We start from the raw sequence: 13,992 nt of genomic DNA on the forward strand, positions 1-13,992 counted from the left end.
AACTGATTCTTCATGTGGGTCAGTGGCCCTGACGGAATAAAGGTCTCCCCCCCTCCCCCCGCTGTGGCACTTTCTCACACGCGTAAACACAAGGGGGGGGGGGTCGCTTGCCCCTCCCCCATACACACCCAGCCGCAGGGGGCGCTCCCCCCCATGCACACGCGGCGGAGGCCCTGCCCCTCCCCTCCCCTCCCCTCCCGTCCCGCAGTGCGGGAGCAGGGTCCTGCCACCCCTAAGCCCCACGTGACCCCTGTGCAGCCGGCCACTCTAACCTGCTGTCTGGCGAAGTGGCTGGCAATCGAAGCCGCGAGCCAATGGCGGGCGGGCTCCGCCCGGCGATAGGCTGCCGGCGGCCAGCCGGGGCCCCGCCCCTTCCCTTCGCCAGCGCGAGCAGGTTCGGGTGAGCGGCGGGGGGGTGGGCCCCGGCGGCAGGTGCGCGCGCTGCTGTGGCTGGCGCGGCCTGGCCGGCCGGCATGGAACCCGGGCCCATCCGCGAGGGCTGGTTCCGCGAGACCTGCAGCCTGTGGCCCGGCCAGGCCATGTCCCTGCAGGTGGAGGAGCTGCTGCACCAGCAGCGCTCGCGCTACCAGGAGATCCTGGTCTTCCGGAGGTGCCGGGCGCGGGGACGTGGCGGGGCGGGCAGCCAGGGGCCGGCCGCGCTCGGGAGCCGGGGGGTGGAGCTGCCCCGCGACTGGGCCCCAGGGACCCCCGCTCCCCTGCCTCTGTCCCCGCCCGCAGCCCTGGGTGGCCGAGCAGGGCGAACCGTGTCCGCCTTCCCCGCGCTCCCCTCTGGGTCCCGGGGTTCCCTGCCAGCTGTGCACATCGGGCAGGGAGAGTCCGATAGCCCTCGGCTGATTCGCAGAGGGCCCGCCACAGCCGGACTGCACGTGTTTCTGCTGGTGGTGCACCCCAGCCCGTGGTTCCGTGCATGGAAGAAAATTTATTCGGCCCGCTTGGAAAAATCAGAGGGAAAGCTGGCCGGAGATACAGCCCTGGGTGCTAGCACGTGGGTCCCAGCCCTTGCCCTGAGGCCACATGGGACAAGAGCATAGCATGAGGGAGGGGGTGATTCTTTACAAATATCTCAGACACCAGAATAGTGATAGAAATGTAGCCCTGTTCGTCTGGTGTAGCTGCAACAAAAAGCAGGACTATGTAGCACTTTAAAGACTAACAAGATGGTTTAATAGGTGATGAGCTCAATTATCACCTCTAACATCATTAGCTCTCAGACATTTACTCTTCCCCCCCTCCCTCCCCAGCCCCCTTCTGTTCTGAAATTTGATTTGTCCTTTTCATGTGTGTTCATTTTTTTTTAATTGTATCCTTTGGTACATATGGTTGTGACAATTTTCTTCCACTATTTGATCTGAGGAAGTGGGTCTGGCCCACAAAAGCTCATCATCTAATAAACCATCTTGTTAGTCTTTAAAGTGCTACATATTCCTGTTTTTTGTTTCAGACACCAGAGAGAGGCTTGCCCAACATTTAGTCAGGGGAAGGAGGCAGCACTGCTTGGGGGAGAGACTTATGCATAACACCTCCCTTGGGATCTTGCTGCCACAAGCCTTTTCTCAGAGAGCACTCCTCTCAGAGCTCTTTGTTTCTCTTGCCTTTGCAGTAAGACTTACGGAAATGTGCTAGTGCTTGATGGGGTAATCCAGTGCACCGAGAGAGATGAGTTTTCCTACCAGGAGATGATTGCCAACCTACCTCTCTGCAGCCACCCAAATCCCCGCAAGGTAGTACATGGTGGTTTGGCTGATGCTAGGTCACTCTTGCCAACAATTTTAGAAGTCCTGCTTAAATGACAGTTGTTCTGTCTGTTTTTCATTTTTATGTATTGAACCCAAAGGCAGTGTGTGAGATCCATCAATACAAACAGAGCGCTCTAGACTTCTGTAGCACTTTTGCCTGGAGTGTGCAAAACATTTCCCAAGCATTCCTCACAGCGTGAGACATACTAATATGCCTATTTCCAGAGGAGGAATGTGTCTGTGGCAGAGCTTTGGAAGTATTGTGACTGGATTTTTCTGGGCCAACTTCCCTGATCTAGTCCTTGCTACAAACCTTCCAGGCTGACTGGACCAAGCTGACTCTTCTGTTTCCGTTCTCCTGTCTCAGGTGCTAATTATTGGTGGTGGCGATGGGGGAGTCTTACGAGAAGTGGTCAAGCACCCATCTGTGGACTCTGTGGTGCAGTGTGAAATTGACGAGGTACGTAAATCATGAAGTGGTGTGGCTGTGTCTTTAGTTTCAGTCAAATCTGTAGACTGCAGAGTGGTAGAGCTGCTCCCAGAGAATGGTAGCTAGTATTTTGAAGCTGCTCTTAGTGCTTCCTCTGCTGCTACTGTCCCTATAGACAGTGCTTTCATTCCTTGTCATGTTGGCATGGCAACGACAACCCCATCGCCACAGTCCTGCATCGCAACAATCTGACTTTCCTATTGCTTCTTCCACATGCACACTTGGGGAGTCCCTTAGAGGCTAATCCAGTCCAGGTGCAGGGTCTGAAGGCTGGGCTCCAGAGGACGGAAGTTCTTCTGGCTTTGATGGATCCTTTTTCGTCCCTTGACAGGGACAACGCATCTTCCAATGTGAGGGACCTTTGTCCCTCGGTTAGGTCACTGCTTAGTTGGTGTCCTACAGCTGAATATAGGAACTTCTGCTGGTAGGCAGGTCTGTCCAGGCTCCAGTTTAGTTTATGGTGGCGTTAGTTTCAGAAGCGGTCACCATCATGCTGGGAAATAGGAGCTGTCTGAGGATGAGCACAAAGCCCAGAGTCCATTCCCAGCCTCCCTAATAAATGAAATAATGATGCTGGCCGAGTGTGTCTTGGCTTGAATCGGGACTGTGGTGGCCACTGAGCACAGGGAGGGTCTCCGAACAGCTGACACTAGTGTCATCTTGCAACTCTGCAACCCATAAGGATTTTAGCAGCCAGGGGGACCACCTCAAAGAAATGGGATGTTCTCCCCAGCCTGGTATGGAGAGGCCTAGACCAGGAAGCTTGCACAGGGAAATAAGGGCTCAGGGGCAGAGATGGGAGAGTCTTTCCTGTTTAAAAACCACACTGGTAATTTTCAGAGTTTAAAAGAAACCTGTCCTGTTGATCAGGATCTGCCTCTGTGGATGATCTCCCCGGGGAGAAGGGTGTGGGCAGGACTGTGTAACTGGATCCTTTCAGTTCTTCATGGCCCCTTAAAAAATTGCAAGCACTTTAGGGTTGGCACTGATTGTGCAGGAATGTTGCTCAACTCGGGCCCTAGGAAAGGGCTGTGTGTGGCAGGAAATCCTTAAGGTGCTGGGAACCAACTTCTCTCAGATGGGTGGTAAGGTGGGTCTGAGCTGAGGGTGTGAAAGGAAATGAGCAGAGTACCTGCATGGGGAGCTGCTGCACTCTGTGTACTTTATGCTGACTTGTTTGTGGTGTCTGTTACAGGAAGTGATTCAGGTATCAAAGAAATACCTCCCGGGGATGGCAGTGGGCTATTCCAGCCCCAAGCTGACCCTGCACGTTGGGGACGGCTTTGAGTTCATGAAACAGAATCAAGAAGCCTTTGATGTGATTATCACAGACTCCTCGGACCCCATGGGTGAGAACCTGATGGAAAGGGGAGGGTAGAGGTTGGTCCCTCCCCCGCACACGCTCCTTGCCTCCCTGCAGTCTGTCCATCTTTCCATTCTGTGCACCTCACTGGGGCAGTGCAGAAGTGGAGTGGCAAATCTTCTCTCCCAGCTCAGAGAAATCACTCTCTTCCTATCACTTATAATCCTTTGATGGAGAAGTATCGGGGTGGGGTCCAGATGCAAATCACAGAGGTGCTGTGAAGTACTCCTTCTGTGTCTGTTTAGCCTCTGGGCATGAAAGTGCATCTGAAAGTTGTTCCTTTGCCAGCGTAGGAGCAAGGCTGAGCGCCAGCAATCCTACTTCCCCATTCAGGGCTCTGTGCCCCAGCCCTCAGAGGCAATCTGATTACTGGTCCTAGCAGCTAGTTCATTCTAGAGTCTGAAAAAGAACTCTTGCTTGCCAGTGCTCCCTGCCTACTCACTATAGGCCTACACTTAACGCACGACAGCTGTCGGGCTGCTACTGCACACTGTAGACCTACAGAATTATGTCGACCTAAGTTACGTCTGCATCCCGCCACTGCAGTAATTGCATCACCTTTGCATGTCCGTGCTTCGCTCCTTGCATGGGCAGTGCGCATCCTCACCAGGAGCGCTTGTACCAATTGCACTGTCAGCGTGAGGCATTGTGGGATGGCTTCTCAAAGCAGTGACAGTCTGTGTAAGCAGCACAGCGTGTATGTGGATGCTGCATTGACTAACTGCATCAACACTGACTCTGCGCCTCTTGTAGAGAGGTAGCTAAGTCAGTGTAGCAAGGAAGTGAAGTTGGTGGAGCAAAAGTTTAGTGTGGAGACTTCTGTAATCAGCCCGACACAAGCTTAGACATTACTCTGTCACGTAGACCAATGTGTCTCAACCAGTGGTACGAGTCCCCTAGAGGTACTCGAGAGACGTCTGGGTGGGGAGCACGCCAACACAACTGAAACTTGGAAAAAACTGAATTTTTGGTTTAAGTTTTACAGCGTTTTATTATTTTTGTACTTTTTACACCCAAAAATTTCATCACCTGCCCAGCTATGATTAAGTTGTTTAAACAAATGTGTTGCAATGGTAGGAATAAATTGTGTGTCTGAAAATTGTAGGTACGGGGGGCACTTAAAATTTTTTTTGTAAAAGGGGTACTTTATAAAAAAGGTTGAGACACACTGGTGTAGACACTACCTCCGCCGACAGAATCCCTCCCACTGGTGCAGGTAATCCGCCTTCCCAGGAGGTCGTAGCCCATTTGATAAAAGAATCCATCAGCCTAGCATTATGTGCAGTGCAGTTAGGTCGCTATCGTCACATCTCTCAGGGTGTGGGTGTTTCATGCCCAGGAGGGACATAGCTATACTGATGTAAGTTTCCAGTGGACACCAGTCCTCAGTCTTCTCGCTTCCTCTGTCCGTGCCCTGCCACCCCCTAGAAAAGCAAAGGGAGCTAGCAACCTTCCTTCGGTACTTGCTGATCCTCTTACCACAGTAACTAAGAGCCGCATGGTCTTTCATGTATTTGTCCTCCCAACACCCCTGGGAGGTAGGAAATGCTATTGCCCCGTTTTTCATATGGGTAATCAAGACACAGCTACAAAGGACCAGTATTGTGAAGGTATTTGGGCATCTAGCTCCCAATGGGAATTAGGCACCAAAATGATTCTAAAACATTGTCCCCATAGTGACTTGCTGACGGTCTCACAGGCATTTGGGGCAGAATTGAATTGAACCTGGGTTCCAAGTTGGCACCTTTGCCAGTTGATCATCTTTCCTCTCTTTGAGACCATACCCGATGCTGCCTTGCGCTTGACCTTTTACTTGTGTGTGCTGCTCCCGTTGGCAACACTGCCACGTTTGGAGGGTGGGAGTAGGGAGGTAAAGGGCATTCGGCATGGGGGAGGTTCTGCTCTCCTGATTCCCATAGTAGGGGGTTCCTTCAGCAACTATTGTCCCATCTCAGACGAGCCTACTTAACCCCAGTGCCCTTTGCTGCTGCTCTTGAATCTGCCGAGCAGGGGGGTGAGATCACAAGGTTTTTATTTTTGAGAGGAGCATTATGTTTGCCAATTAGCAAAGAGAAAATTGGAGTGGGCCAAACCAGAACCCCAGCCCTGAACACCCCAGCTCCCCTCTAGTCACTGTTTGTAATACATGAAAAATAATTCAGAACTTTCTTTTCTAAAACAATCGAGTTTTGCCTGGTACCAAACCTGAGTGTCTAGACCCTCTGGTGCTGCACAGCTCTGGTCTGGTCTGGAGCCCGGTGAAGCCATAAAGGGATTTTCATGGCCCCTGAGCCAACTCTGTGTCGTCCTACGCCCAGGTCCTGCAGAGAGCTTGTTCAAAGAATCCTACTACCAGCTGATGAAGACGGCTCTGCGAGAGGATGGGATTCTCTGCTGCCAAGGTGAGACCTGACAGGGTACAGTTGGGCAACTGAGGCACAGAGAGGCGAAGTGACTTGCCCAAGGTCACAGGAAGTCTGATGAAGCAGGGAAATGAGTCCAGGTGTGCCAAGTCCCAGACTAGAGTGGAAGGTAACTATGTAACTAGGGAAGTTCAGGTGGGTGAGGCTGGGTGTTCCAGGATCGTATTGTAATGGGGGGTTCTAACAAACCAGGCCTCTGGGTCTGAGAACTTGTCCCATTGTGTCCGATGTTCTGGATCTTGTGTAAACGTTGTAATCCCCAGGCACAGATCTCAGAGGCCAAACTTGGGATCCGTGGTATGAAGTCTAATGTCTGTCACTTCCCGTAGCTGAATCTGAGGCTGGCCTTAGTCTTTCTGTGCATTTCTTCGCTCTGTGTCTACACAAGGGCTTCTACCAGCAAAGCTATCCCAGTGGGGGAAAATGTCTCGGCCCATCCCGATGTGGCTCTGCCAGTAAAACTTAGACCAGGCCTTAGTCTTCAGATTTAAAACCAGCCTTAACCTGACACCTCTGCTCATAGTGCTAACGGTGGCTCTTGTCTATTCTAATCTCCCATCTGTTCCTGTTACCTGCACAGGTGAATGCCAGTGGCTGCACCTGGATCTCATTAAGGAGATGCGTCAGTTCTGCAAGTCTCTGTTCCCAGTGGTGGAATACGCTTACTGCACCATCCCTACCTATCCCAGCGGGCAGATCGGCTTCATGCTGTGCAGTAAGAACCCAGTGAGTCTCCGGCGTCCCACCACCTGTCGTATCCCTGGGGTGTTGCTAGGGGGAGGCCGGAGGGCACCGTGGAACAGGCTTGGCTCGATTAACAGCCATCAGCCCCATACGTTCTGAAAGACTAGGAAGCCCCCTCGTGTGCAGAGTCTGCTGTTGTGCTGTGCACCTGGCTAACTCGGAAGGATCTCTAGGTGGCATCTAGATCCATCTTCTCAGGACCTCCAAGCCCCCTCTGGGTCTGTGCTGTGCTTGGCCATTGCTAGTCAGCATCTAGAAGCCATGTTCCCGCTTTCCCAGCCTACGACTGGCTAGTGGACCTGAGTGGCTTGATGTGCACATGTGTGAGAGGGAGGGAAATAGAGGGTAGCTCCCACTGAGCTGGGGCAGCAGCCGTGCCGGAGCCCCCGGCCTAATGTGGAAGGGCCACGCCCAGGAATGAGGGAGGTCAGTTTCAACAGCCTCTGGTTTTGAGATGAAGGCAGCAGTCCACTGGGAACTGGGTGGAGACCCACCAAACTCATTGCATGCTGGTCACCCAATAGTCACTGATCAACTGGACTGGCTTGAAGCAGTGCCTTGGACACAGAGCCTTTCTCTTCCCGTCCCCCCTCTCGGGACAATTGCAGCACATGGCTGGGCTCTCCTGGTTCCGAACGCCGGCTGCATTTCTCAGCTGGGGCTAGGTCTATCCTACAGAGTCCACACCTCAAGCGTGTGTTTACACAAGTAAAACGAAAGAACAGAGGGGTTTTTCCCGCCTAGGTATTCCTCATTCTGCGAGGAATGACTCTTTTCTGAGAGTTTTTTGCACAAGAGGAGGGAAGAGGAAAAAGCACAGGTGCCCTAGTGGCCATTCTGTCCATAGGAATCACTGCTTACTTGCGAGAGCATCCAGGCAGCGTGGACACACTCTTGCACAAGAAGCTTTTGCCGAAGTCTCTTCCGAAAAAAGCTTCTTGTGCGAGAAACCTGGAGTCTAGACATAGCCTCGGACACTGGCTGTGCATTCAGTGCTGCGCTGAATACAGATGTGGATGAGGAGTGAGCGGTTTGATCCTCAGGCAGTCGTGGTGGGAAAGCTTCGGTTGGCACAGGGCTCAGCTAGGAAGACCCTAGTAGGGATGTAAGCAACTAGTCAACTGTCCAATAAGCATAAGCTTATCAGATAGTCGACTGGTCCCTCGACTAGTCGCTTCTCCCCCACCGCTCTTGCTGCCTCTATGGGGGGGGGGGAGCAGGATCGGTACTGGGGGGCGGGAGCCGGCTTAAAAGCTGGTTTCCCCCCAGCATGGTCTCCGCAGGGGGCAGAAGAGTAGTGGGGACCAGGCATGAGCCACACCCAGTCTCAGATGCTGCACCTCCGCGTTTTAAATGTATTATGAGCCTGATGGCTCGCTCAGCTGTCCCTGCTCACTTGGGGTCTCCCCTGCTGTGCTGCCGGCTTTAAATACATTTAAAAGGCAGAGCTGCAACAGGGTTAGCTCCTGGCAGGGTAAGTTCCCGGGGCCAGGAGCTAACCCTGCTGCGGTTCCCATAGACTAATTGACTAGGCAATGGAAATTCCATCAACTAGTCGAGTAGTTGATTAAACTTAAATTAACATCCCTAGACCCTAGTCATGCGAGTTGGTCTCGCTGACTTCAGCCTCTGAATGCGAGCTAGTCATGTGAGTCAGGTTTGCAGATTCCAGAGCCTAAGAGGCTTTTGCTGTGCAGTGCTTGTGATCCCTGGATGGAAAATGCCATAAAAAATATCCACATTCCTGTGTGTTCTCACTGTCTGTTCCCAGCAGCAGGCCCCCTCTATGGATGATACATGCTCTGTTTGAACGTTCCCTCTTTGCAGAGCACAAATTTCCGGAAACCTGTGCAGCAGCTATCGCAGCAGCAAGTGGAAAAGATGAACCTGAAATACTACAACTCTGAAATCCATCAGGCAGCTTTCATCCTGCCTGAGTTTGCACGGAAGGTAAGAGAGCCTGCAGCTCCTCACCCCGCCCCCACAACGGCTAGGGAGAACCTATCTTTCTGTGGAGTGGCCTACAGCTACTTATCTGGGATGCAGGTTCCCACTCGGGCCCTGTTGGCAGCTGCTTTTTCTCCAGCTGTTGTGTATGCTCTGCTGTTGGCAGCACACCTTCATTAGAAGTACAAGGCTCCTTGGGCAGGGAGTGCTCAGTCCTGCTTGTGCGACTAGGGATGTTAAATATCGGTTAATTAAATAGTCGAGTAACCTCATGAATTTTTATCAGTTAGTCGACTATTCTATCAGTTTTCTCAACCAGTGATATGAGTACCCTTTGGGTATTCAAGAGAAGTCTGTAGAGTACATCAACACAACTGAAACTTGAAGAAAACTGAATTTTTGTTAAGTTTGACAGCGTTTTATTATTTTTTTTGTACTTTTTACACCCAAAAATTCCATCGTGCACCCGGTTACGATTAAGTTGTTTAAACAAATATGTTGCAATAGTAGAAAAAAAAATTTGTGCCTAAAAATTGGAGGTACTTATATATATTTTTAAAGGGGTACTTTATATTAACCAAAAAAAAAAGTTGAGAAACACTGCTCTCTAGTACCTGGAGGTGGGGCCAGCAGCCAGTGTGCTCCAACCCCACTTCGGAGGCAGCAGCGCAGGGTGCCAGGTGGGTGCTGGTCTGCGAGGGGAGCCCTCACGGATGGGCTGTCTGTTACCCCATGCTGCTGCCTCTGTATCAGAGGCAGCAGCAGTGGGTGGCAGCAGCCCCTGTCTGGGGTGAGGGGAGGTCTGTGCTCCCAGAGCCAGGGCAAGCCAGAACTGAACTAGGCTGCCTGCCAGCCTAGCTTCTAGTACACTTTAAATGAAGAGCCGCAGCAAGGGTAGGTCCCAGACCCGTCACAAGCCAGACATGAGCCAGGTTGCTGGCCATCATGCTAAAAAATGTACTTGGGGGGAGGAGGAAGGGAATACGTGTAGTCTATAGCATTAACCTATAAGCTTTTGCTTATCAGTTAATCGACTACACGATTACATCCCTATCTGGGACCCTTAGCCTCTAGCTAAGGACTTCCCCTCATTAATTCCAGGGAGCGTGGGAGTGATACTAGGCTGGAAGGGTGTGCAGAGCTAGCCGCATGAGAAGTGTGTGCTGGCTGTTCGGGGTGAGGTGTGGTGAACCCAGGGCAGATCAGCATGCTTTGGCTTCCTTTTAGAGCTGTCCATTAAGCTGAGGGTGCAGATGTTTCTGGAACACGCAGCTTGTTGGTGCACACAAATAGGTGGAGAATACTGCAGAGAACTAATCTGGAGTGCGATAGGCATTGCTGAAGGATTTCTCCATGGTTTACATCACCCCTTTGGAGCCATCTCTGTTCCAGTCAGGCCTACGCCCTGGCTGTGAAAGGTGCAACAGCAGAAGGGAGACCGGCTGAGGGCGCTAGAGGAATTGCCCAGGCTACTGGCATTGGGATGTAAAATGAGCATGCCCAGAAATACAGTTCCCCTCCCCTGTCTAGTAGGTCTACATGCTGGTTTGCCACTTCTCCAGACAGTTAACTCTCTCTCTCTCCCTCTCCCTGGTATCTCCAGGCCTTGAGCGACGTGTGAGCGCCTGAGACGCTGCTTTCCCCCCATGAGTTGGACCCTGAGATCTTCGGTGCTGCAGCGTGGGGACTTTCTCAGCTGGCTGCCAACACTGCCAGCTGGCCAGAGTTGAGCCTGTGCCAGTCAACATTCCGTCTGCTAGCGCTTTAAAGGTGGCAAGGCCATGAGACTGGCCGAGCTCCTCGCTGCTTGGGGTCAAAACTCGTCTTTCCAGTATTGGGAATGTAAGATAGCTTTCCCCCTCTTCCTCCTCCTCCCTGGCCTGCCCCAGATCACTTGTTGTATTTATAACTGACATGGACGCCTGCCTAGCAATGTTCTCTAACTTGGGGAAGGGAGTGGTGTACAGGGAGGGACCCTGCTCTCCTCCTGGGAGAGCTCCCAGCAGGCAACAGGCCTGAACATCACAGCCACTGTTTCCTTGGAGAGGTCAGAATTCATACCCTCTGTTGCATTCACAGTAGCTCTCCCTCTAGTCCTGCTGGAGTAACCGTGTTACAGGAGCAGCCTCAGCTGTCACAAAGTCTAGTCACTTTTTAAAAAAAAAAAAAAAAAGGAGGGTGGGGGTGGGAAACAGAAGCATGAACAGGGCGACTCCTGTTTTTTAATCCTTGCTGTCATATCGGTTCCGAGGCCCGTTCTGCAATACAGCGACAGGCCAGTCGGTGTATCCATCTGTTGCCTGATGGGTACCATCAGCGAGGGAGGCCAAGTAGCCAGCGTCCCCTTGTAGCTAGAAGTAGAAGACTCAGTCCGGGGAATGGGCTGGCCCTTGGGAGGCACGTTGATCTTGGGAGCAAGAATACAAGTGACAGTGGATGTGTAAGTTGTTCTCTACATGTCCTGGTCCTGAAGCTTGGACTCCGGCACTCCATTGCTCATTAAAAGAACTCCATGCGCCTCTGAGCTCTTGGTGTCCTCTCTCTGCAGCTACCCTGCAACCGTCGCTCCCTTGTTTGTGATCAAGGGCACCGTGCAGTCAGTGTCCTTGATGGGACGTTCTCAGGCTCCTGTGCCTGTCCTAATGCCTCTCACTGGAGAATCTCAAAGCACCATCCAGTCAGCCCAGCTTCTTCCCAGGGCCTGCTGGACCTATAAAAGGCAGTGAACTGGGCGTGTTCTGTGTTGCAGCACATACACCCCTTCCCCCCGCAATAGTAGCTCCAGCTCCTCTGCCCCCCACCCGTCCTCCCCGCTTCCTCCTCAAAGGTGTACAGCTCAATTGCTGACTCCTCTCAGCTTTGTCACTCTTACTGTCCTCTGCAAAACTGCTGCTGGTCCCTGCATCATGGCCACTAGGGGACACCTCCGGACCCATGTCAAATGTGCGGCCAAGGAAGGGCGTTCGGTAACAGTGGAGGAGCAATGTTTTGCTCATGTTCCGGCTGGACTCTGTCTCAGCTATTGCCTGCCGCTGATGTAGCCAACCTGCCTCCTGTGTGGTCTGCCCTTCTGCTTTTTCTGTGGTCATTGCCTCCCTGTGCAGGACCCCCCCTCAGATTCCTATCAGCCCAGCTCCTCTGCTCACCTGAGGCTTTGCAGTGGAGCCTAGCTCCCCACAGTCTTAGGCGGGCCAGCCAGACTTCACCCCAGTTTGCCCTACGTGCGTGTTCTTCCCACCACAGCTGCTGTGTCCAAGGTCCCCAGAACAGCCTATTCTTATCCCCTAGGGCAGGGGTGGCCAACCACTTAGACACTAAGGCTGTGTCTAGACTACACCTCTGTCAACAGAGATGTAGATCAGGCACGTTGAAATTGCTAATGCAGCAGGGATTTAAATATCCTGCCCTTCATTAGCGTAAACAGGGCTGCCGGTTTTTGTTGGGTTTTTTTTTTAAACTGAGATTTTTTTAAAAAAAAAAAACCAGCAGTCTAGACCTGGATCTGTCAAAAATAAACCCTTTTATGACAGATCCTGTAAACCTCATTTTTTTGAAAAGGGTTATTTTCGACCGATCCGCATCTAGACTGCTGGTTATTTTTTGAAAAGCTCCATTTAGAAAAAAAGTGGTGGCCCTGTTTATGCTAAGAAGGGTGGGATATTTAAATCCCTGCTTCATTAGCAATTTTGACATGCCTGATCTACATCTGTCGACAGCGCGGTGTAGTCTAGACCCAGCCTAAGAGCCACAAGAGCTGTGGATAGTAGTTCAAAGAGCCACACATCCCTCCCCCAGAGCCAGGCACCCCCCAGTCCTCCCACTCTAACCCACTACCCTCTCCCTGGCACCCAATGCCCTCCCCCAGCCCATTTTAACCCAATGCCTGGGTCTCACTGGAGCTGCCACCGCCACCCTCCAGACACGGGCACATGGCTCCGAATGAGCCGTAACCCTGAGAGCCGCATTTCTGTGAGCAAAGCGCCATGTGCGGCTCAAGCCACAGGTTGGCCTCCCCTGCCCTAGGGGTTGCCCTAGTCCCTTACACTGTGGTTTGAAACCCCCCCCCCGCCAAGATTCCTGCATGTGATACCTTCACTCTTCCTTCTGCCCAGGTGGCTGACCAGAGGGCCATGCAGGTTGCTGCAGCTGGTTCTCTTGATGGAAATGGAGATACGGGTGGGAGATCAGCCCCTTACCGCTCTGGATTGATTTTGGCCACAAGCCACCTCTCCATCCCTTGCGCTGGTGGGTCATTCCTTTCCCTCGTGCTGTCTCACTGAGGCTGCCAAAGCTCTTTGGGCCCAGTTTCTCTAAGAGGGTGGCAGCAGCCATCTGAGTTGTAATATGAAAGCGGGAGGGGAGGGGAGGGGAGGAAAGCAATAATCCTGTGCCCAAGCCTCTAAGGGGGGTGAGGGAGATGATCACTACAGGGAATGGATAAGGGAGGGGAGAGCTGTAAAGATGTTTTGTACCTGCCGAGCCTGGGGCCATGGGGTCTGTGTTGCCTGCCTCTGTGGATAACACCCTCCCAAGCAGGGCAAGGAGCTGCATTCCACCCAGGGCTGGAGGTGTCCCTGGCGTCAGCAGAATCCCAGGCCCTTGCAAGCCGGGGCTGGGGGTGAGGGACGGGGAGGTGGTTTCCAGCACTGAGATTCCTCCTCCCACCCTCCTGCTCACTCTCATGGTTCTTGGGGAATTCTCTCATCTTTTTGAAGCTCTTCTGTTCCACTTAGAGCTTTGCCCCTCTGCTCTGCCTAAAAGACTGCAGGGCACAGGCCTGCCTACTGACTATTGTTTGTATTGCCATAGGATGCAGAAGTCCTCCTCCTGGACCTGCAGTAGCGTACTAACAGAACACAAAGCCAAGCCCTGCCCCTAAGAGCTTACAGTCAGAGTTGGGATGGGGCAAGGTGCTGGATTGATACCTCTGCACGTCCAAATCCCTTTGTCCACAGAGCAGGTACTGACGGGGCTGGGGCAACACAAGCTTCCCCCATGTGCTATCCTGTTAACATCTTTTACCAGCACCACCCCTTGGAGGTACCCCACACATAGAATCCTAGAACTGTAAGGAACCTCAGTGTGGTTGAGTCCAGTCTCCGGCACTCACAGCAGGACCACGCACTATCTAGACCAGTCCTGATAGGTGTTTGTCTAACCTGCTCTTAATCTCCAATGACGGAGATTCCACAACCTCCCTGGGTAATTTATTCCAGTGTTCAACCACCCTGCCAGGAAGTTTTTCCTAATGTCCAACCTAAACCTCCC

The 13,992-nt window shown here is 52.5% G+C and overlaps 1 protein-coding gene across 3 annotated transcripts; it reads left to right on the top strand.

Annotated features, from left to right (window-relative positions):
• Positions 1 to 299: 299 nt before the first annotated feature.
• On the top strand, positions 300 to 11,248 carry SRM (spermidine synthase). 3 transcript variants are annotated; one of them, XM_075906267.1, is made up of 8 exons: positions 300 to 400; positions 1,622 to 1,742; positions 2,125 to 2,217; positions 3,443 to 3,596; positions 5,929 to 6,012; positions 6,614 to 6,759; positions 8,605 to 8,727; positions 10,328 to 11,248. In XM_075906267.1, the coding sequence occupies exons 1-8, from the start codon at positions 315 to 317 to the stop codon at positions 10,343 to 10,345; spliced, it is 825 nt and encodes a 274-aa protein (XP_075762382.1). In that variant the 5' UTR covers positions 300 to 314; the 3' UTR covers positions 10,346 to 11,248. The 3 variants fall into 3 exon arrangements, with proteins under 3 accessions (XP_075762382.1, XP_075762383.1, XP_075762381.1); XM_075906268.1 differs by having other exon boundaries at positions 300 to 394; XM_075906266.1 differs by lacking the exon at positions 300 to 400 and adding an exon at positions 407 to 610.
• Positions 11,249 to 13,992: the final 2,744 nt, after the last annotated feature.

This window comes from Pelodiscus sinensis, chromosome 23 (assembly GCF_049634645.1).
Source record: "Pelodiscus sinensis isolate JC-2024 chromosome 23, ASM4963464v1, whole genome shotgun sequence".
Lineage (NCBI taxonomy): Eukaryota > Metazoa > Chordata > Testudines > Trionychidae > Pelodiscus > Pelodiscus sinensis.